At 51.7% G+C, this 20,488-nt stretch overlaps 2 protein-coding genes across 3 annotated transcripts in view; one reads left to right on the forward strand and one right to left on the reverse strand.

The window, feature by feature from the left end:
• The window catches only part of PMFBP1 (polyamine modulated factor 1 binding protein 1), a 50,119-nt gene extending 48,916 nt beyond the window's left edge, over positions 1 to 1,203 (forward strand). The window contains exon 21 of the mRNA XM_032424336.1: positions 1,170 to 1,203. Within this exon, the coding sequence (XP_032280227.1) occupies positions 1,170 to 1,192 (23 nt within the window). The 3' untranslated portion in view covers positions 1,193 to 1,203. The remainder of the gene's footprint in view (positions 1 to 1,169) is intronic.
• A 956-nt stretch (positions 1,204 to 2,159) lies between these two features.
• On the reverse strand, positions 2,160 to 20,455 carry DHX38 (DEAH-box helicase 38). Of its 2 annotated transcripts, none has more exons than XM_032424138.1 (27): positions 20,250 to 20,455; positions 17,727 to 18,066; positions 17,196 to 17,383; positions 16,446 to 16,547; positions 15,710 to 15,857; positions 15,434 to 15,552; positions 15,196 to 15,272; positions 14,603 to 14,758; positions 13,903 to 14,064; positions 13,605 to 13,712; positions 13,106 to 13,218; positions 11,428 to 11,565; positions 10,866 to 11,052; positions 10,564 to 10,749; positions 10,031 to 10,171; positions 9,592 to 9,702; positions 9,386 to 9,502; positions 9,094 to 9,201; positions 8,600 to 8,712; positions 7,936 to 8,144; positions 7,688 to 7,842; positions 7,107 to 7,262; positions 6,875 to 7,009; positions 6,569 to 6,694; positions 5,952 to 6,047; positions 4,033 to 4,154; positions 2,160 to 2,636 (listed from the first exon to the last, which is right to left on the reverse strand). In XM_032424138.1, exons 2-27 carry the CDS (start codon positions 18,047 to 18,049, stop codon positions 2,552 to 2,554), a joined length of 3,681 nt encoding a protein of 1,226 aa, XP_032280029.1. In that variant the 5' UTR covers positions 18,050 to 18,066; positions 20,250 to 20,455; the 3' UTR covers positions 2,160 to 2,551. The 2 variants fall into 2 exon arrangements, with proteins under 2 accessions (XP_032280029.1, XP_032280028.1); XM_032424137.1 differs by lacking the exon at positions 20,250 to 20,455 and adding an exon at positions 20,122 to 20,240.
• Positions 20,456 to 20,488: the final 33 nt, after the last annotated feature.

Consider the following 20,488-nt stretch of genomic DNA (forward strand, 5'->3'; position numbering starts at 1 on the left):
CCTGGAGCCCACAGAATCCTTTGCAGGAGATCCTCTTCTGCCCACCTGGAGTATCATTTCCTCCCCCGAGCTGAGAAACCCAGAGCAGACATCAGCCACCGCACCCTGCCTCCCTAATAAAGGGAAGGAGGAGCTCTCTGCAACCACCGTGGTGCCCCATAAGCACTTGGCTTCTGAGCCTTCTCTACACAGCCCAGCTGAGAAGGAAGCTTCCTGACAATGACAGGACCTGGCAAGCAAGCTCTGGGGTCCCTAGAATGAGCCCCATCTCAGCCTGAGACCCTCAACTGCTGACATCTTTAATGTGTCTAAAGTACAATTACCATCAACTAGGCATTTAAGGAGAGATGCATGTGACTGAGAGCAACAGGGGGCCCCGTAAAAATGTCCAGTTCAGCAGCCTCTCTGTTCCCTCACACCAGGAAGCCTGAAAGCCGGTCTCCAGAACCCACTTCAGGGCTGTTGTCACAGACATGCTTTGTATCTCGGGGGGGTAGGGGGGTTCGGTTATTATCTGAGGAAGAGGTGGTAAGAATCAGATTATTAAAGCTGGAAGGAACTTTAAGGTGGATCTGAATGGAAAAGGTCCATAATTTAAAGGAAACATGAGAGTCAGAGGTCCAGACAGACTCTTGTGCGGAATTCCCAACACCACAACAGATTCGGGAAGCGTTGCTGGGGGGCAGGGATCCTCCCCACACAGCCTGTGGCACCTGTATGTGTCAGGTGTCCTTGCCAGGTGTTCCTTGTTTTTATTTTTATTTTTATTTTTTTTAAGATTTTATTTATTTATTTGACAGAAAGAGGGAGAGAGAGAGGGAGAGAGAGAGCACAACCAGGGGGAGCAGCAGAGAACCCGATGTTGGGCTCGAACTCAGGACCCTGGGATCATGACCTGAGCCGAAGGCAGACGCTTAACCGACTGAGCCACCCAGGTGCCCCTGTTCCTTGTTTTTAAATGAGAAGGCTGGGTTGACCCATGGTTTTTATAACCTCTGGCTTCGTTTTTGTGACCTAGGGAACTTGAAGGTAAGTTCGTGACCATGGTCACAGCCTGTTTGTTAGTAACAAAGCCATATTCACTGGAACCTCAATTTTTGCCCTGTTCTGTTGCCTCCCTAGCCCAAGTCTGTAAGTAGATCACATACCCAGCTTACTTCTCTCCACAGAGCAGGTAGACACGTTCTGCTAGCCCTCCAACCCGGTGCCAAGATTAGAAGCCTTCCCAGACGAGCAGCCAGAAGCCCTCTCTTCACTCCAGAGCCATGAAAAGTCAGTTTCTACCTGAATTCCCAATAAAGGCAGTTAGAGGTAAAAAGAATGGAAGTAGAGGTGGTAGCTGGTGCTGGCTGGCAAAGCCAGGCTTCCAAACTCATCCATAAAACTGACTTAAATTTTAAATTCACATCCCAGGAACAAAGTGAGAAAGGGAGTAGAAGTAATAGTCAGCAGCATGACCCAAAAGGCTGGAGCTGAGCACCGCTGGCCTGGGATCAAGGTGCTTCTGAGCCCCAGGCCAAGCCCATCAGTGATTCAGCCCCAACACAGAACCTTGCAACCAGCACGCCTGGCAGAAGCTCCCCCCCCCACAGGGGATCATAAAATAAGGGCCATGGGTGATGCAAAGGGCCAAATACCCAAAAAGCCACCTCAGCAGATATAAGCTGCTTAACAAGAGAAAGGACTAGATGATCCAACAAGGATCATCTTTTATGTGAAAATCAATAAGCAATATTTTATGCTATTTTTGCCAATACGTCACCCTTTCACATGCAGAGTAGAAACTTCTGCCATTCTGAGCAATACAGCAGCCAACCCACCCCTGGGGAAGGGCAGAGGGTGCGCGGCTGCTCACCTCCTTCCCACTTGGCCATTTGGCCAGCCTTGCCCTGCCCACCAGCCTGGGGAAGAGCAAGGCACCCTCAGCGTTTGGCCTGCCCAGGGCCCCAGGCCATTATCCTTCCCTGCCAGCTACGTCCCACCCTGCCAACCCTCCTCAGAGAGGCGCTACCTGGAGAACAGAAATAAGGCGAGCTGAGGTTTTAGAAGGACCCACCCAAGGGAAAGTCAAGTCGGAGTCCTGCCCATTTTGTTATTTATTACGTGATTTAGGGCAGTGAGGGAAAAAGGAACAGTCTGAAATGCAATAACATTTTACAAACAATAAATTTATTTCCAAATCCTGAATTATAACCAAATTACAATTCCCTCTAGCTCTATTTTGCTGCTTTACACAGAATTTAAAAAACCATAGTCACGGCCAAGTCATTTATATACCAAGCGTCCCAGGAATGGTTTATTTGGATACAATGGGTCCGGCCCCCTCTCACGGCCTTGGCAGCTCTCAGCTGCCCCGCACCCCCTGCCTGCAGTGAGGAGCTCCTCCTCCCTCTGTTGCTGAGCTGGCCCCTGCAGGACCTTCCCCCAGGGGCCATGATGTACAAAGATGAAAGCGCGCAGATGAAAGGGTTTTGTGGCAGGCCCCGGGTGCTCTAGCCACAGGGCTCAGGACTCAATACGTGGCTGCATCCTCTGCAGGGAAAGCTTCAGCTCAGAGCCCAAAGCGGGCTGGCGTGCGGCGAGGGGTCATGGGTTCCCCTTGCTCCTTCCGGCCTGGAGTGTAGATCTTTGTAGACCTGGAGACACAGAAGGAGGGATGAGGAATCACGCTGCTGCTCACTCCAACCAGGATGTACAGGAGGACGAGGAGCCCGAGGCCTTGCTGCTTCTAACTGGTATGTGAGCAGGCTTTGGGACTGAAGGGTCTCCTCCCCCAATACATTCCCAACCCCGCTGCCGTCCTCATTTGTAATGGGGAGCAGAATAAAATATCACCTCATTCTGCTATCCACCAAGGATAGATTTTTTAACAATCCCTTTCATACCTACTAAGTGAGCTATGGAGGTAGTCTTCCAGCCACCTCACCAGGCTGCCACTCCACCTGTCTAATAAAGAATCTAGCTGGTCTTTGTCCCCAGGTACTGGCAGGCGAGAATTCTACCAATGAACCACCCATGCACCTGTCCCCAGGTCCTGGGAGGTAATCTCTAAACCCTTGGGATTTCCCAAGGGACTGAATGTCTCTGTTACTCCTGGTGGGCCCTCAGACCACATCTGGTAATTTCTCCTAACGAGATGATTCAGGATGAGGGCTGTACTTTGAGCCTCGTGGTCAGCCCAACCTCTGCGGAAAGAAGGAGGCTAGAGAGTGAGTCAATCACATGGATGCTTACTCAACCATTCATGCCCATGAATGAAACCCCAATAAAACTCTGGACATCGAAGCTCTGGACACTGAGGCTTCCCTGGCTGGCAATGCTCTGTGCACACTATCACGCACCAACATGCCAGGAGGGTAATGCAGCCCTGAGGACAACCAATGCTTCGTATGTGGGACTGTCGCAGACCTCACTCTCTCTGTCTCTCCCTTGGGCTGGTTCTGATTTGTATCCTTCGGCTATAATAAAATTGTAATCGTAAATAAGAGTACTTTCCTGAGTTCTGTGAGTTACTCTAGCAAATTATCGAATGTGGAGGAGTCCACGGGGATCCCCAAATTTGTAGCAAATTGGTCAGAAGTGAGAGTGACCTTTGGCAACCCCCCAACTCGCAGCTGGTGTCTGACGTGAAGGCAGTCTTGTGGAGAACTGTGCCCTTCACCTGTGAAGTCTGACCTAACTTCGGGCACCAGCAGAGACACAGAAGCCCAAGGCTCCAAGGCTCCCCTCCCATCCCCACCATGATTTCCAAGTCCTCGCTTGTCAGTGAAGCTGGAACTTCTCCAGACCACCGCAGGCCTCAGTACAACATGACAGTGACCAGGCAGATGTATCACCACCCGTGACAGTGCGTCTGGAACTCCTCCCATGCCTCCATGTGGGACCGGTCAATTTCTGTCCCCATTCAGCCCTACGCTCAACTTCTCTTAGATCGCAACCCTGCGTCAGGGTCTGCTTGGTCTCTCGGGCTGGTCCCCAGAACCTCCCACGGACAGGCTCCATCCCAGCCGGGGTCCCGAGGCCGAAGCTCACCTGACACTGCCCAGGGGGCTGCGCTTTTCCTGCTCCTGCCGCCGGGCTCGCAGCTGCTCCTCAGCCAGTGCCATCTCCTCCTCCATGGCAGAGGCTTCCTCTTTAGCCCGTCGGCGGTTCTCCTAGAAAAGAGGGAGACGTACCAGGGAGCGGCAGGAGAGGAAGCCTCGTAAGCCAGGCGCTCTGTTCTCTGGGCCAGCTCCCAGAGCCAGGGCCACATGGCTCCCTGCCCCAACACCAAGGCGGCCTTGTCTTTTGAGGCCGAAGCCTGTTCTCCTCCTTGAGTCAAGCCAGACACTGCACGATTCAGTCCGAACCCTGTCATGTCTCCGCACTCCACTCAATTCAGTAAGCACTTTCACTCTCTTACCAAGTGCACAGCGATGCCAGGAGGTACAGGACACTGGGAAGACATGACCACCTGGCTGGGAAGAACACACATAAGGAAGATGTGTGCAGGCCCAGCACGGACAGTACTGACAAGAGGGGAAGCCAGAGCCCTGCCACCTTCTGCAGCCCTGCATCCCAGCTCTAGGCGGTGGCCGTCCACGGACAGTGAGACCATGAGGAGATGGAGTAGCGGCTAGAGAACTTCTACTGGAGGGACTGGGCAGAACCACTGACCAGTCTCAGCATCCTTTCCAAAAGTGGGACCACCAGACCTTACCTTCCTGACACCATCTAAAAGGATGTTCCCAACACCACATGCATTTATGCATCTTTGCCCAAAACAGCTAAACCTGAATCCTATCAGGCCTTGAGATTAATTATGAGTTTGTAGAAATAACATGGGATAGAGGCACAAGTTAAACGCCATCACAAAAAAGCAATCGGCCAAATACAGAATGTGAACATTCTACAAGTGACCTGGTTTCTCCGATAAATCAATACCATAATAAAGAATGGGGGCAGAACATGTTCTAGAATAAAAGACTTAACACATATAACAACTAATTGTAATATTTGGATCCTAATCCAAGCAGATCAATCATAAAAAGTTATCTTTGGGATAAAAGGAGAAACATGAATAAGAACTGGAGACTTAGATAACATTAAGGATTAATTCCGTTAAGCAACAACGGCATAAACATTACATCTTAAAAACAAGTAAGTCCTTTTAGAGATGCTTACTCAAGTTTTTACTGGTGAAATAATGTGTCTGAAATATGCTTTAAAATTCTTCCGGGAAAAAAAAAAGGAGTGTGTGGAGGAGAGTAGAAATAAGCCAAACCAGACTGACCAATGTTGATCATTATGGAGAGCAGGTGACAAATTCATGATGGCTCCCTATACTGTTTTTTACACTTTTATGAATATTTGCACTTCTCAATAATAAGGTGTTTTGTTTTGTTTTTTTAAAGGTCTGGGTAACTCAGTTGGTTAAGCGCCCAACTCTTGATTTCAGCTCAGGTCATGGTCTCAGGGTCATGGGATCAAGTCCCGCATCAGGCTCTGTGCTCTCTCTCTCTTTAAATAAATAAATAAAATCTTTAAAAAAAAAAAAAAAAAAAAAGAACGCTAGGCAGACCAAGCAACCAGAGCAGACGGGGGAAATCTTTTTTTTTTTTTTTTTTAAAGATTTTATTTATTTGACAGAGAGAGACATAGCGAGAGAGGGAACACAAGCAGGGGGAGTGGGAGAGGGAGAAGCAGGCTTCCTGCCAAGCAGGGAGCCCGATGCGGGGCTCGATCCCAGGACCCTGGGATCGTGACCTGAGCTGAAGGCAGACGCGACTGAGCCACCCAGGCGTCCCAGACGGGGGAAATCTAACAGACCAACCTGGCTCGATCACAGCTTTTGTGTTTGAGAAAGAAGTAAGAGGGTAGCGGTCAGATGATGACATGTCTTCAATATCAGGCTGAGGGGAAAATGGGTCCACAGGCAAGCAGAACCTCCATGGCAAGTGCAGGATGCTTACCTGCCGAGACTTTCCTGCCTGTTTCACACTGTAGAACATGGGGCCCAGCTCCGCCAGCCACTCTCCATCCACAGCGGTCACACACTGCATGTACTCCTGCAGGCAGAAGGATCACAAAGTGGTGGTCACAGAAGAACCAGTGCTTTGGGCTGTCCTTCCCACAGCAGTTCCATAATTAGGACCCATGTGGGAAGGGCCTGACCCCCAGCCCTCTGAGGCTGAAAAAGGCAGACATAAGCCCCAGACACTGCAATTTTAATCCTTTCTCCCATTCAAATTCCTCCACCATGCTTGAAAACATGCCCCCTAGTATCCAAGAGAAAAGGCCTAGCCCCTCAGAAAGCCCTTCTAATGACACCAAGAGGGGTTGCTTATCCCAGGCAGGAAGCAGGGAACAATCCCGCTGGCGCAGCTGAGGTCACTGTCTACTAAAGGTTAACTCTACGTAAGCTTCCCCCAAACCCAACTGAAAACCAATCTCAACTCCCCTCAAAGCAACACATGTGGCCTCGAGTCTCCCGAGCTCAAAGCTCACACCGGAAAGCAATGAAGGGTTACAAAGGCCTGGCCCAGCGAGGTAGGCCTATGTCATGCCAGCTCTGTCGGAAAAGACTCACCTTGGTGGTCATGACCAGCTCGTGATACACTATGTAGTCTGGGGTGTAGCCCATTCCAAAGAGGGAGCTGGTGGGGTGCAGGTGGCAGGGCATCCCTGTCCGGATATTCACATACTCCCCGATTCCCTAGGGAAGAGACAAAACCAGTAGCCACATCAAGAAATTGCGGCTCACATGGGCAGCCACTCCATCCCTTGCCGTGGTGGGGAAAGCCCAGATCTGCAGGACTAGACGATGAGAAAGAACTTTGCCCTGAAACAATTATCAGACCAGGAAGTAGCTGCAACCAGGCTCCTCTGGGCTCACCTTGAGCTTGGCTGCCTGGTGAAAATAGGCGGCACAGATACACTTCCGGACGATGTCCCAGTCAGTGCCACACGAGGCCAGGCTCATCCGCTGCTGTACCATGATGTCCTTGAGCTGAGCCCGCACTTCCCGGACCTAGAGCAAGACACGGGGCAGAGAAGGATGGCGCCCGCCTCTTCCTCCCTACCACCCCTCACCCCAACAGCCTGCTCACCTGAGCTACTGCCCTTACCTTCCGCATGGCCTTGGCATGGATAAAATGATCATTACACCAGATGGTGGAGTAATTATTATTCTTCCACTGCAGGTAGACATTCAGGTAGGTCAAATGATCACTCTCGGGGACAGCAAACTTCTCCCGGATCTGATCACTCTCCTCCTCTCGGCCCTAGGAAGGAAAAAGGACCTTTACTCTGAGCACAAGGAGTCCAGGCCCGCTGAGAAGACCCTGCACCTGGCTGCACACACAACTTCAAACACATTGATATGTTACCTGGACAACACAGGGAAAATAACATAGCTTATGACAAAATATTTACTCTAAAATGTGGGGGCTCTGAAACAACTGTCCTAGAAGATAACAAATGCTCTTGTCAATTTCCAAATCACTCTCTGAGAACCCCTGATCTAGCCCAGGCTCTCCCTCACCCCAACCTGCTTACCAGAAAACAGCAAGATTACTCTTTGAACTCCTGTCCCTCCACCCCATGTTAATGATACAGAAAGAAACCGGTCCCCTCTAGTCCTTCCTCAAGCCCTGTCACCCGAGTTGCACCCGCTGGGGCAAGAGAAGCGTGGCCGCCACGGCCCCACCTTGGGCCTGTAGAAGATGGCCGGCACGGAGAGCATGGACACGATGAGCAGGATCTCCGAGCTGCAGCCCATGTCACAGGACACAATCAGCATCTTGGACAGCGCCGGGTCCAGCGGGAACTCCACCATCAGCCGCCCAGTCGAGGTCAGACCACCTGGGAGAGGAGCAAATCCAGACATTGAGGAGATGCAGTGAGGTCAAGAGAGAGCGAACCCCATGTCTCTCCCGGCCGCTGGGGCCCACGCACCAGTGTTGTCCAGGGCCCCTAGGATCCAGAGCTGATACATGGAGTTGAGCATGTTGTCCTCGGGCGGCGGGTCCATGAAGTGGAACTGCAGCAGGTCCTGCACGCCGAGGGACTTGAGCAGCAGCACCACGTTGGCCAGGTTGGTCCTCTGGATCTCAGGCACCGTGGTGGTCAGGAGCTCGTTCTTGTAGGCGCTCTGGGTGTAGAGCCTGCCGGGGAGAGCACCGGGCCCTGCTGAGTCTCCGACAGGCCTGGCGCTTGCACGGGCATCCCCACAGTGGAGGAGCCACACTGTCCCAACTCTCCCGGCGCCTCGAAGCAAAGTGTGCTGTGCTCCGGTGTGGGCGCCTGCCACGCGGGGCTGCCTGCCACACAGCGCTGCCTGCCATGCGGCGCTGCCTGCCACGCGGGGCTGCCTGCCACGCGGGGCTGCCTGCCACGCAGCGCTGCTGGAAACCCAAAGCCGCTCAGACCTCACAGCTGCCTGCAAAGGCTGCTGCTGATGAGAAGAACAACACGTGGCAGTCCGGCCACCAGCGCCCAGCCTCAGGGATCCTGGGGCTGGCATCCCTGTGCGGGCTCACAGTCCAGTGCCCGCCGCCCCAGCTCCGCACTCTGCCATCCCGGCACCGCCCCAGAAGGCCGGCTAGCACAGGGCTCCTACCTGAAACACTGACCTGGGCCCGTCCTGCCAGCGCGCCCCGACCTCTGGTTGGCATTGGCCTGGCTGATGGGGTAGATCTGCAGAGCATCCATGCCAATCCTGGGGTTGAAGACCTTGGAGGGGACAGAAAAGAGCTGATGAAGGAGAGAGCAAGGCGCAACAGGGCGGCAGCCCTGAGACAAAGACAGACAAGCCCAGGCTGCTACACATCAGAGCATAGTGTTCTAGCAACGTAGGCAGCCGTCCTTTTGAAGCCGGGAACCTTAAGAAATGTCCCCCACAAACATCAGCTCTGTGATCTCTATTGAGTTATTAAATCATCTACTTCGTGGCGTTATCACAAGGATGAAATCAGTCAAGTGCATGGTGAAATCAGCACTCAAATGTTAGCCTCTGAAATAGCACCACCGGCCGAGGACCCAGGGCCTGCCCTCCCACCGACTGAGCTACTGTGGGTGACGGCCCACGGCCCCAGCGCCCATGTCTTCCTTTACCTTTAATTTGCAATAACCAGAGTCAATAACAAACATGATGCCGTCGACAGTCAGAGACGTCTCAGCAATGTTGGTGGCAACGATACACTTCCGAACGCCGTCTGGAGCCTAGAGCCGGGCAGGACGTACAGGGGGCAGGCTGTAGGCCCGCAGGTAGGAAAGACTCCACAGGGAAAAAAGCACCCCCACCCCTGCCAGAAAAGTAACACCATCTCTCTCTTGTCCCCCCTGGGTAGAATCCAGGGAGACCCAAAGGTGGGGACCCAGGACAGACTTTCTTGGTGTCACACACCTTCTGGAAGATTTTAGCCTGGAGGTCGGACGGCAGCTGGGAGTAGATGGGCAGCACGGCCAAGGCAGGTGCATTCTCCAGTTCCTCCAGATGTTCCACAATCTGGTCTGAGGTCACCTGAGGGCAGAGAGAGGAGCCATGAGACACCAGAGCCCCTCACAGGCAGGACACTACCCGTTCATCACAGTCATGACCAAGTCACACACCTCAATGTCCTCTTGGCCAGGCATGAAGATAAGGATGTCCCCAGGGGCCCCTGACAGGTGCACCTGTAAGGACTGCTTCACTGCGGCCTCCACGTAGTCCTCCTGTGGGGTCTGCAACACCAGCCAGGGTCACGGTCAGAGGAAAGGTATCAAGGGAAGTGCAGGCTGGCACCCCTCTGGGAACCAGTGGCCAGTCGCTGGTGTGGGGCCACAGGGGGTGGACGTTCAGGGCTACAGATGGGCCTGCCTGCACCTCTGCTCTAATAAAAGTAAACCTCCCCCAGGGTACAGCCCTGTATCTCTGAGCCCTAGAACTGCAGGATGCACCATCTGCCCCATGGTACCCACAAAACTCTCCCAAATCAGTGCCCTAACCCTTGCCCTCCAGATGGGTTCTCATCAGAGGTGAGGATCAGTTCAAAAAAGGAGACCTCGGTACCTTGCTGAAGAGAATGTCAACAGGGAAGGTACGACCAGGGATGTGGAAGATGGGAACATTCCCAAAAAAGGCAGCAAATTTCTCTGCATCCATAGTGGCTGACGTGACAATGAGCTTCAGGTCTGAACGCCGAGCCACCACCTAAGAGAAGAGGTCAGTCTGAGGCTTCCCTAGAGATTTGGAACCCTTGGCACCCGCCCCCAAGTCTGACCAACATTACTCCCAAATGAAACAGGCTGAAGCTGACGGAGCGGCACATTAGACTCTTAAGAATGCTGAAGCCTGAAGCCAGGGAGCCACAGCCAAAAGAACCATGATTCACTCAGCTGAGCAGGAACAGAGTGAACTACAACACCAGGTCTGACCCTGGCAACCTGGAGGCCTCAGGGGACACTCTGGCCTGTCAGAGGCCCCCCTCAGCCTCCCAGGCGAGAGCCCAGCCCGCCTGGAGCACCTGGGTCACTAACTACAAACGGCGCGCTGCTCAAAGCCCCAGGGGTGCAGACGGACTGTACCCCACAGCCTTCACTCACCTCCCGGAGCAGCCCAAAGAGCACATCAGTGTTGAGGGAGCGCTCATGGGCCTCGTCCATGATGATGGCACTGTAGTGATCCAGGTCCGCTTCCCGGAGCGACTCCCGGAGCAGGATCCCGTCCGTCATGTATTTGATCAAAGTGTTTTCTGACGTGCAGTCTTCAAAGCGGATGGCATAACCCACCTGAAGGTCAGAGAGAAAGGGCTCAGAAGCCCTGGCACACCCATGCTGGGTCCAGGCCTTAGCAGATCAGCTCAGATGTACGGAAGCCGCACGGCTCAGCCCGCACGCCCACTCACCTCCTCACCAAGGTTTCCCCCCATTTCTTCACTGACTCTCTTGGCCACAGACATGGCAGCCACACGCCGAGGCTGGGTGCACCCGATCATCCCGTAGTCCGTGTAACCGTCTTCATGCAAGTACTGTGTCAGCTGAGTGGTCTTACCACTCCCTGTCTCTCCAACCACGATCACAATGCTGTTATCTCTACAAGGGAGAGAACACGAAGGGCAAGGCGGGCTGAGTGGAAGGCCAGCCTCCTGTGAGCCTCCAACAGGACAGGGCACCTCCTGTGCCCACATCTAGCTAGGCAAGGAGCACGCCTGCTTAGAAAGGTGGGCTTCCCTGGGAAAACGGCCCAGAACCGAGACATCTTCTAGAAAGTCTCGAAGACAGTGGGGTTTAAAGAAGTGAACTCTAACAAAGCAATGCTGTTTTGCCTGCTTATGTCACATAAGAAAAAATTCTTTGTCTTCCCCATCAGATGCAGCGCCCCAAAACAAAAGAGCGACTGAGTCAACCCAAGGGACAAAGGGGAGCCCAGTTCCCTCGTGGTCCTCCCAGGCCCCAGGAAGGAATTACCTAATGATAGTCAGCAGTTCTTGCTGCACAGCAAAGATGGGCAGGTACTGCCGCTGCTCCAGAATAGACTTCTTTTTGGCAAATTCGCTGCTGGCTTCGCTCTTTTTCTTCATGTGATCTGCAAACTTCTGCTCTGTCCTGAGAACACACAGCAGCCTAAGCACCCTGCACAATTTCCCACATTGTTCTTCCTGACGGGGTTCCTGCCCTTCTTCCAACACCCAAGAACAAGAACCACCTCAACAAGATGCAAGAAGTCTCTGAGACCCCAGTGCAGCCAGGTAATCTGAGATGCTCCTCATCTCCTCTGGCCCCAGGAACTGGCACTGCTGTCTGAGAAGCCATCATCCACAACATACCCAGCAGCCTCAGGTCAAACAGGGCTTGGTATGACTCACAGGAGTTCAGATTAGCAAACAGGCCAAATCTCGGCCCTAAAGAGGAGCTGAAATCACTGGGTCGTGATCTTGTACAGAGTACTGGGGGGTGTTGATTTCTGCACGAAGCGTGAAGGGCTAAAAGGAGGAGGCGAGGCTGCAGAGTCCTGACCAGGCTCAGACCTCTACCCACTGCTCTGGGCAGGATGGCATAGTCTGAACAGCTTCATTTTCAAAGAATTATGAGAACAAACACACCCACTGAGTATTGACCAACAGCTTCTACTGGAAGCACGCAAATATCTGACACATGCACATAGGCCTAGACTCAGAAGTACTACGTGAGTCTCCCCAGACTGCACAGCAAAGAGAGAGTGGTTCGGTGGTGCCGAAGGCCACACCTCCGCCACCCGTCCTCCCCACGAGAGACTTGTCCCCTGGCAGGCCCACCCCACGCTCTGCCAGCGGTATTTCTGGTCTCACCGTCACTCCTGGTCGGCTAACAGTCAATGCCTAAGTGATTACATTAATTACAAGCTAACAAGGACTGACCGGTAGTACCGACTCCTGATTTGGGTCATTTCTCACAGGAGTGCAGAGAACTATTCACTTGGATGCTGGTTCGACAAGACTTTAGAATGTTCAGAGGAGGAGACTGGCGAGGGACATTTGAGTCCAGCCATCTACCCACGGTGGGAACCCCAATAAGCAGCTCTCTGCCATCTGCTTAAATATCTCTATGAACAGGGATGTCACTCTCTGATAAGACAATCCTTTCTATTTTCAAACCCCTGTTAAAAGTAGTTCCTCCTTCCATTAAACTGAAACCTAAGGGGGCAAAGCCCACCTTCTAATACTGAACATCTGAAACGCACTTACGCAGAGCGGCTGGGCTCCAAAGCTCCGCTATCCGGGTCTCATCATCACACCACCATTTATTATCTGGATCACCTCAAACCAGCTACTTAACCTCCCTGGGCCTCCTGCTCTGCACACGGGACATGGGAAGGAGAGCACCTACCCACATGGGACTGTCGTGAGGGCGCGAGTATGTGTGAGCTGTTTAATGCCGGCAGGGCAGGGTTGTGCCTACAACGGCAGCAGTGGTGGCAGGACTAATATCGAGGAAAAGCTGAAGACGGTAGGAGAGAAAGACCAGGAGGAAGGGACCAGAAGGGACCAGAAGACCCAAAGCGACATGACTTTCCTATTCACAAACCACAAATTCTATCCGTTCGCCAGCAAGCGTCCTGGAGGGCACCAGTCTTTGGAGACAGCCCGGTGCTGACCAAGACTCCTACCTATAGTCCACTTTACCGTCTTCTGTCATAGCTTTATCTGGCTCTTCCTCTTTTTTGACACCCATGATATCTCCTAGCTTGGTTCCAGCCAGCTCCCAGTGTTTGTGTTGAGCCTGAAAAAAATTACAAAACGTAAGTCGGCCCCATCGTGTAACACGACTGTGGTCAATGGAAAGTCAATCCCACTTGACAAGACGCTTCATCCAGCAGGTGGTAAACTCCCACAAGGCAGCAGTGGCACTGAGCCTGCTTCCCCATTTCAACCTCAAGCTCCCCAAGCATCGGGCCCTGTGGTTGTCTTCAGTAAGGCCCTGGTGGAGGAACACAATGCCCTCCTCCAACAGCTCTTTCTTGCTCTGGGAGTTCCCTCAAACTTCCAAAAGGAACCCTATCTGTGAGATCTAACACAATTTCTAAAAAGAAAAAACAAAGACCCCCCCCCCCAAAAAAAAACAACCCACAACAGAAACTCCCCAGCCCCAAATGACAGGAAACCAACCTTTTTGCGTTCCTTCTGCTCCCTGTGCTTCCGCACTGTTTGACTGCCTTTTCGAGCAATAATGGCCAGGTCCGAAGTGGCATCCTTGACTGGAATCACGGGCTCTGGCTGCAGAAGTTGAGGAAAAAGAGAAGTTCCCCACTAATGGTTAAACTCAACAGGAAGGTCCACTTCATAGCAGCCCCAGTAAATGGAACAGACTGCTACCCTATCAGGCGGGGGGCCTTTTTTCCCCCTTTTTCCTTTGTTCACTTCAGTTCTATCTAAGCTGGTTTCTCTCGGGCCCCGGGGGCCTCACCTGCTTGGTGAAGACAATGCGCCCGTCCAGAAAGGGAGGAACCAGGTTATGCACCATGAGGTGCACCTTGGCCGCGCTGTCCTCCTCAAAGTCCTCGTCCACCTCCAGCCGATGGACCACCCCGCTGGTGAGCATGCGGTTGGTCTCCCAGCGCTCGTTATCCTGTGACAACACAACGGGAGGCACACTCAGCCTGTGGCCAAAAGGCATCCCGAAAGGTCACCGGGAAGTCCACCCATCAGGTCCTGACAGAAGGGCCAGGGGACGCCACAGACGCGTCCCGGGCCTCCATACCCTGCAGCTCCTTAGAAAGCAGAGTCCCTGATCCCAAATCACCTGCAGTATTTTTTCCAAGCAGCAGCCCTTGATATCTAAGTCAGAACCTCTATACGGACAGACACAGGGCGAGTGTCGCCAGCCCCACTCAGAGACACAAAGAACACAGAGCCAGGACCCACCCTATCACTTCCCATCCACGGCAGCCCTCGAGGAAGGACTGCAAAAGAAAGAAGTTAGGAGTTGGGAGTTTATCTGAAGCTGCGGAAAGGTTCCACGCCCACCCCGCCTCTGCCTCCGGAGGTACAGCGACAGCCGGTACGGCGGCGACAGCCGGTACGGCGGCAACAGGGAGGCGAGCTGTGCCGCCACCACGTGCCCCCGACTCCGGCTGAGTCGGCTCCGACTCCTGTGGGCAGCCCACCTCGTTGATCTGCCTCCGCTGAGCCGAAATGCGCTTCTGCTTCTGTTTATGCAGGTGCTGCTCCCGCCTTCTCACGTAATCCTCGGAGGAGTAGGCCAGGGGATTGTGGAACTCGTCGTATCCCTCGTCCATCATGTACCAATCCCGGTCCGCTTGCTGCAGCACAGGGGACACAGCAATGAGAACAAGGGACAGATGGAGCTTACGAGAAGGACAAGGCCCGAGAAGAGATGTCTGCGAAGTCACTGCTGCGATGACAGGGCCGGGGAAGGGCCGCCCTGCTGGACGGGGAGCCTTCTAGAGAACTACGGGGACTGACTCGCGACGGCACTTCTCACGTCTACCACACGGTGGCACAAGCACTTAACTAAAAAGTGAGGCCAGCCCTGCATCCGGTGGGAAGTGTCACCACCGAGCCTGTGCCTCCGTAAAGATTCCAGGGCTTCGGGACTGAATAGGGCTCAGCTCCCGAGACTGCCCCGTGTTACCCTCCGTCATCAAAGTCCACTTCCACTGGAGCGTCACTCATTGCCCACTCGCCTACGGAGGGCCACCGCCCCTCGTTCAGCCCCTCAAAGATGTCAAGCTTTTACCCTCTGGTCATCCTCCCATTGCTGCCGTTCCTCTTCTGTGTCAAACGAAATTCCCTCTTCGCCATCTTCGCGTCTTCCTGAAGGAGAACACGTAGAAGGTCAGTCCCAATGACCCCAGCTTACCCCCAGCGGCCACCAACAGCCCTGCAGAGCTCCACCGCTCCAGAGTTCAGCTTTGCTCGGCCTCAGCGGGACGAGCCATCCTGCTTTCCTGCCTCCTCCTCCCTGCCTGCCTTACCTCGGCCCCTGGACAGACGGGGCGTGGACCCCAGGTGTCTTCTGTCATCGGCCCACTCGTTGTATTTGTAGGAGGGGGTTGGCAGAGGTGTGTCATCTGAATACCTGCTCCTCACAGACCTGGGCAACAGTATCACCAGCATCACTGGGCAGTCACTAAGCTGAGACATGTCCCCCAGCTGCCATCTGCTCTCCCAGCCCAGATCCCTTTGCCCTCCTCACGTCCACCCTGTGCCAGCCACCCAGAGAAACCGGGCTGCTCTGTCCAGAACATCACCTATCCCGATCGCGACTGGACTGTCGATGGCTCCGCTCAGAATCCCGATAGGAAGGCGTTGGGGAGGGCGATTCCCACTGCGAGCGCCTTGAGGAGCCATAGCCACTGTCCTCTTCCTCCCAGGTAGACCTTGACGGGGTAGCTGCATCTGGGGCCACAAAGAACATAACCACAGGAAACATCTAACTTAACCAGGACACGGCTCTAGAGCTATCAGCCAAGAGTCAATTCCCCAAATTTCTTTATAAAGTATAAACTTTATATCTGTTTGTAACACGTAACTATCTGTAACAGATTTAACATGGTTTGGACAGTTTTTAAAGATACCTGGATTTTAATGGTCCAGTTTTCATGGGTTTATAACATTTTTCTTTTTTTTTTTTTTTAAGTGTGTTTATAACTTTTGAAGGAACAGCCAATTTCTCTCAGCAAACATACTACTCTTAGATATAAATGATTATTTTTAATAAATCCTCTTCCCCAGCTCCCTATTCTTTCCTGCCATTTGGCAAACTGGCCATTCAGCCAACCAGCCCATCAGCTTAAAGGAGCAGATCCATCTCAACAGGTCCAGGGCCTCCCCACCTGACTCAGAACCAAATATTCCAAGAAGTTCACGGTGGAATCAGCAATTCTGACTCTACCCACAGCAAATCAACTGAGGACGGGATTCGCTCACCCCACCTTTTACACACTCGATCCCTCACAAGTCACCCTAAGTGACAGCTCAGTCTACCTTTAGGTCGGTGTCTCGGGCTCTCTGGTTCATTTCTTCTACTGCGCTCTGACCCTCCATCTCGCTCGGATCTGCTGCTGTGTCTGCTTCTATCCCGCTCATCTGTCAAGAGCCACACACAGAGCTTAGGATCTATGTGTCGCATCCTAACTTCCACCCGTCTTCACCCTAGAGAAAGTACAGGCCTCCCCACTCACTCACAGGCGCAACCTGCACTGCTCTAATGCGATCCATGGGCTCCTGAACTCACATATCCCCATTCTTTCAAGGGGAAAAAATAGTTACTGGCTAGAAAGTTTCAAACTCACAGTAACAGTTATTTTCCTGCAAGAATTCAAAAAACAATAGTTATAAGTCTACAGTGAATAGCTGTTTAATAGTTACAAGTCTATAAACTATAAAACTTACAACCATACTGAGCAAAACCAGCGTTGGATTTTATGTCTAGCTTTGCTCCCCAGCACTGTCCTTTCTCTTTCACCAAAACTGCTGTAAATTCTGATTTCTTATACATATCACCCGTTATCACCTTTACCACCAATTGTAATAAAATGAGGACCACACACTCAAGCAAAGCAGCTTTGTTGCAAGTAACAGTTCTTAAGCTGCCTGCTATTCCCAATCCTGACACAATCAAAACCAACAGGGCTCCCTAATTATGGGGCATTAGAAAAACTCCTGCAATAGGAAAGAGGCTGACATGTTAATTCAAATGTTTAACAGGCTACAGGAACTACGCCGACCGGTTACCTCTGTCTCTCTTGCGGTCACAGTCTCGATCCCGTGATCTCTCTTTCTTCCGATCCTTTTCTTCTTTGGACGAGGCATAGACACCATGTTCCCGCCGCTCCCGCTCTCTCTGCCGATTGCGTTCCCAAAACTCTTCACTCACACCACCAGGATGGGATGGAGTCTCTACCCGAGCAGATCGATAATGTCTGAAACAGGGAGGGCAACTAGTAAAAGACCCTTTTATAGGAGAAAACCCTTGCCCCCAGACCTCTGGCTGGCTGACCTGTCCTTTTCCACTTCATCTCCCGACAGGCTTACTTATGGCAACAACCCAAAACACTTCTAACCCCCATCCTCTCTTTAGTCACCTTTGACTGTTCCCCACAAATCTGAAGAAAACACCAATTCCTATCCACCTTAGATACTACAGAATCATAATAAAATCATAAAGGTCTACATATCCAACAAGAAAACAGAAATAAACACGCGATGTTATTTTCTGGCCGCCATTCTCGTTCCCTTTGCGTCAACCCATCCTAAAGCCCTTACCTGTCTTTTCGGCTATGTCGGCCAGCTTGGTCACTGCCCTCCTCCTCAGCATCCCTCTGGTCATCCTTGCTCTCCTCCCAGTCCTTGTAGGAAGAGATTCTGGACTTCTTCTTGTCCTCCCCATCGTCCTTCTCCTCTCGCTCCCTTCGTTTCAGGGAAGCTAACAAGTCCAGTCCCAGCAATGAAGGGCGGGGGGCAGGGGCCTTGAAAACATGCTGCTCACTGGCTGCACTTTTGGTCTTGCAAATAAGACCGCCAACCTGAGAGTCCAGATCACTGCCTTCCAATCGATGGATGGAGGCATCCTCGCTGGTGTCCTCCATGACAGACTCTGGGATGTCTGTGGAAGGGAGACAACCCATTTTGTACTGGAGGTAAGAGAAGGTTCAACTCTGCTATAACCCAGGATAACTGTAGTTAGAAGTATATTCAGGGGGCTAACTCCCCATCAAGACCAAGCTTTGTTTAGCTACCTCTTACCAAGACCTTTCCATTAAGTCAATGACAATCTCAAAAGATCCTCCGACTCCCACCCCAACACACATCAGAAATAGACACACACACACACACACACTCACACACCCACCAAACACCAGGATCCAAGATGGTATCATCCAGGCAAGAACAGACCTCACTAAGGGACACTTGCTAGAACATCATAGCATCTAGAAAGGGACTGTAGGGGAAACACCACAAGATTTTAAGTCCAAATCCTCAATTAGAATGCAAGCTTTTGACATTTTCTACTTGTATGATTGTAAGCAGAAAAATTAATATTTGGTTAGGCATAATTTCTATATCTGTAAAACAGAAATACTTTTTGCTTTACCTAATCCATGGAGCTATTGTGAGAATCAAACACTACAGTGTATGTGAAAGCACTCTGTAAATATATAGTGTTACATAAAGGTGTTACATTATTTTACTTGCTGTGCTCCTATATACCAATTGGGGCTCAACATTTTCTACCTGAGTTGTTCTACTTCTCCCTCCCTTTAAACTACAGGTACAGTAGAGTAGGCAGATTGGGGTATAAGGCTACCATGGATGTGATCCATTCATTAATGGCTTTATTGGAACCAGTTGTGGTTGTAGAAAAGAATTACCTCACAGCAGTTGAAATCTATTTAATGACAATCCACGTTCACCAAAAATATTGATGAGAAACACTAGGTTTCGTTATGAAATGGTGTTCCTGAAAGTATTAAGGTGACTGTAAGATTTTCCGGCACTCAACTTGTAACAAATTCCTCTTTACCTCCCATTACACACCATTCACTTATAAACATACACTGATTTCTGCGTGCTTGGATAATTCCCCTTTCAACAAGTCAGTGAAGCAAAGGAACGGTCAAGGTGCAGGGTACCACCGGAATCCAGAATGCTTTGCCCAGCTCTATTTAACATGCACGGCTCTATAGAGAAATAACGCCAAACAGACTGGACACATAATATGAACATAGACACAAGAGTTGCATTTTGAAAAATGCCATCAGGCAGAAGAGAAAAGGGAGAGCTGCATATTGGTGACATCTGTGTGCATGTGAGGAAATCTAAATAAGAAGGTAAACACGTATGTGTTCTGGTCAGCAGTAGTCTGAACTAGAAAATATACTCCTATAATGGGAAAAAGAGAACCTTGTCTGCCTTGCTGTTGCTGTGCCCAGTGCCTAGCAAAATAAACGTTTGATGAATAAATGGATGAATGAATTTAAACTGACGAACGGAGAATGGGAAGCCAAACATTTCTAGAGACAGCAAAGGAACATACCAACAACCCAGGATAAGGCATCTGATCTGACAAGAGTTAATTAGCTGCTGAGAACAAATAACACGTTAAGGGGCTGGATTCTGGAGAATGATAAATGACAAAGAAGCCACATAGGATAAAAAATATTTTTTCTTTTAGAAAAACTAGATTTACTCATTCAACAATTTTTCATTGACTGCCTTCCGTGAGCCAGTTGCTGTTTTGGGCAATAGGAACAGAACAGAGGACAAAACAGACAAAAATCCTCGGCTTCTAGTAGATGAGATCACCTAGTAAAGATACCACTATGACGGAGAAAAGGAAGGCACGGGATCCCTACTTGGGCTCGGCCTCTGCCTGGGAGGGGACTAATGCAGAAGCCTGAGGAAGGGTGCAGGGTGACCCCTGGACAGCATCCTCGCACCTCCGTGAGGCCGCGCCAAGCAGCAGGATCTGACCAGATCAAGGAGAAAGGATGGAGAAGGCCTGAGCGGCGCAGCATCCCTAAGGTGAGAAAGGCAAGTTGGGTGACAGGGACGAGACTTCGCAAACCCGGGCAGGAACCTGAGCGAAGGACCGATATCCCCCGCCTGGAGCTGCCATGATTGGCGAAGGGCAGGTCAGGAAGGAATAAGGGGCACTCACCTCACCAAGCCCGACTCTCGGGACCTTCTGTCCCAGATTCTGGGGCGCCGGCACCACCACCCCTCACTCAGACTGCCTTAGAGATCCAGACATAAACCTTAAACGCGGCCATTACTGTCCCATAATACCTTGCGCGATCCCCTCTATCTGTCCAAAGATACCATCGAGTGCAGCCCGGAAAACGCCGATTCCCCGCTCCGGTTGTGGGACAAAAAGCGACCAAGCACTCAAGGCTAGAGTGTCCTCCTCTGGGACTCGGCTCAGAGACACTTCCGAGTCTCCTCGCGACCAATCACAGTTAGTCTGAAAGGCAAGAGGAGAGGGAAGGTGAGGGGAGGAGGTCGGTCATGTTTAATAAGGGCGGAAG

This window comes from Phoca vitulina, unplaced genomic scaffold (genome assembly GCF_004348235.1).
Source record: "Phoca vitulina isolate PV1807 unplaced genomic scaffold, GSC_HSeal_1.0 scaffold30, whole genome shotgun sequence".
In the NCBI taxonomy this organism is placed as follows: Eukaryota; Metazoa; Chordata; class Mammalia; order Carnivora; family Phocidae; genus Phoca; species Phoca vitulina.

Excerpts from the sequence above, each read along its gene's own strand:
- DHX38 (XM_032424138.1), bottom strand. The coding sequence starts at position 18,049 with ATGGAGGACACCAGCGAGGATGCCTCCATCCATCGATTGGAAGGCAGT. Across the intron at positions 9,202-9,385 it reads AGGCTAAAATCTTCCAGAAG|GCTCCAGACGGCGTTCGGAA; the intron begins GTGTGTGACACC and ends GCCCGGCTCTAG. Across the intron at positions 6,048-6,568 it reads AGCTGGTCATGACCACCAAG|GAGTACATGCAGTGTGTGAC; the intron begins GTGAGTCTTTTC and ends TTCTGCCTGCAG.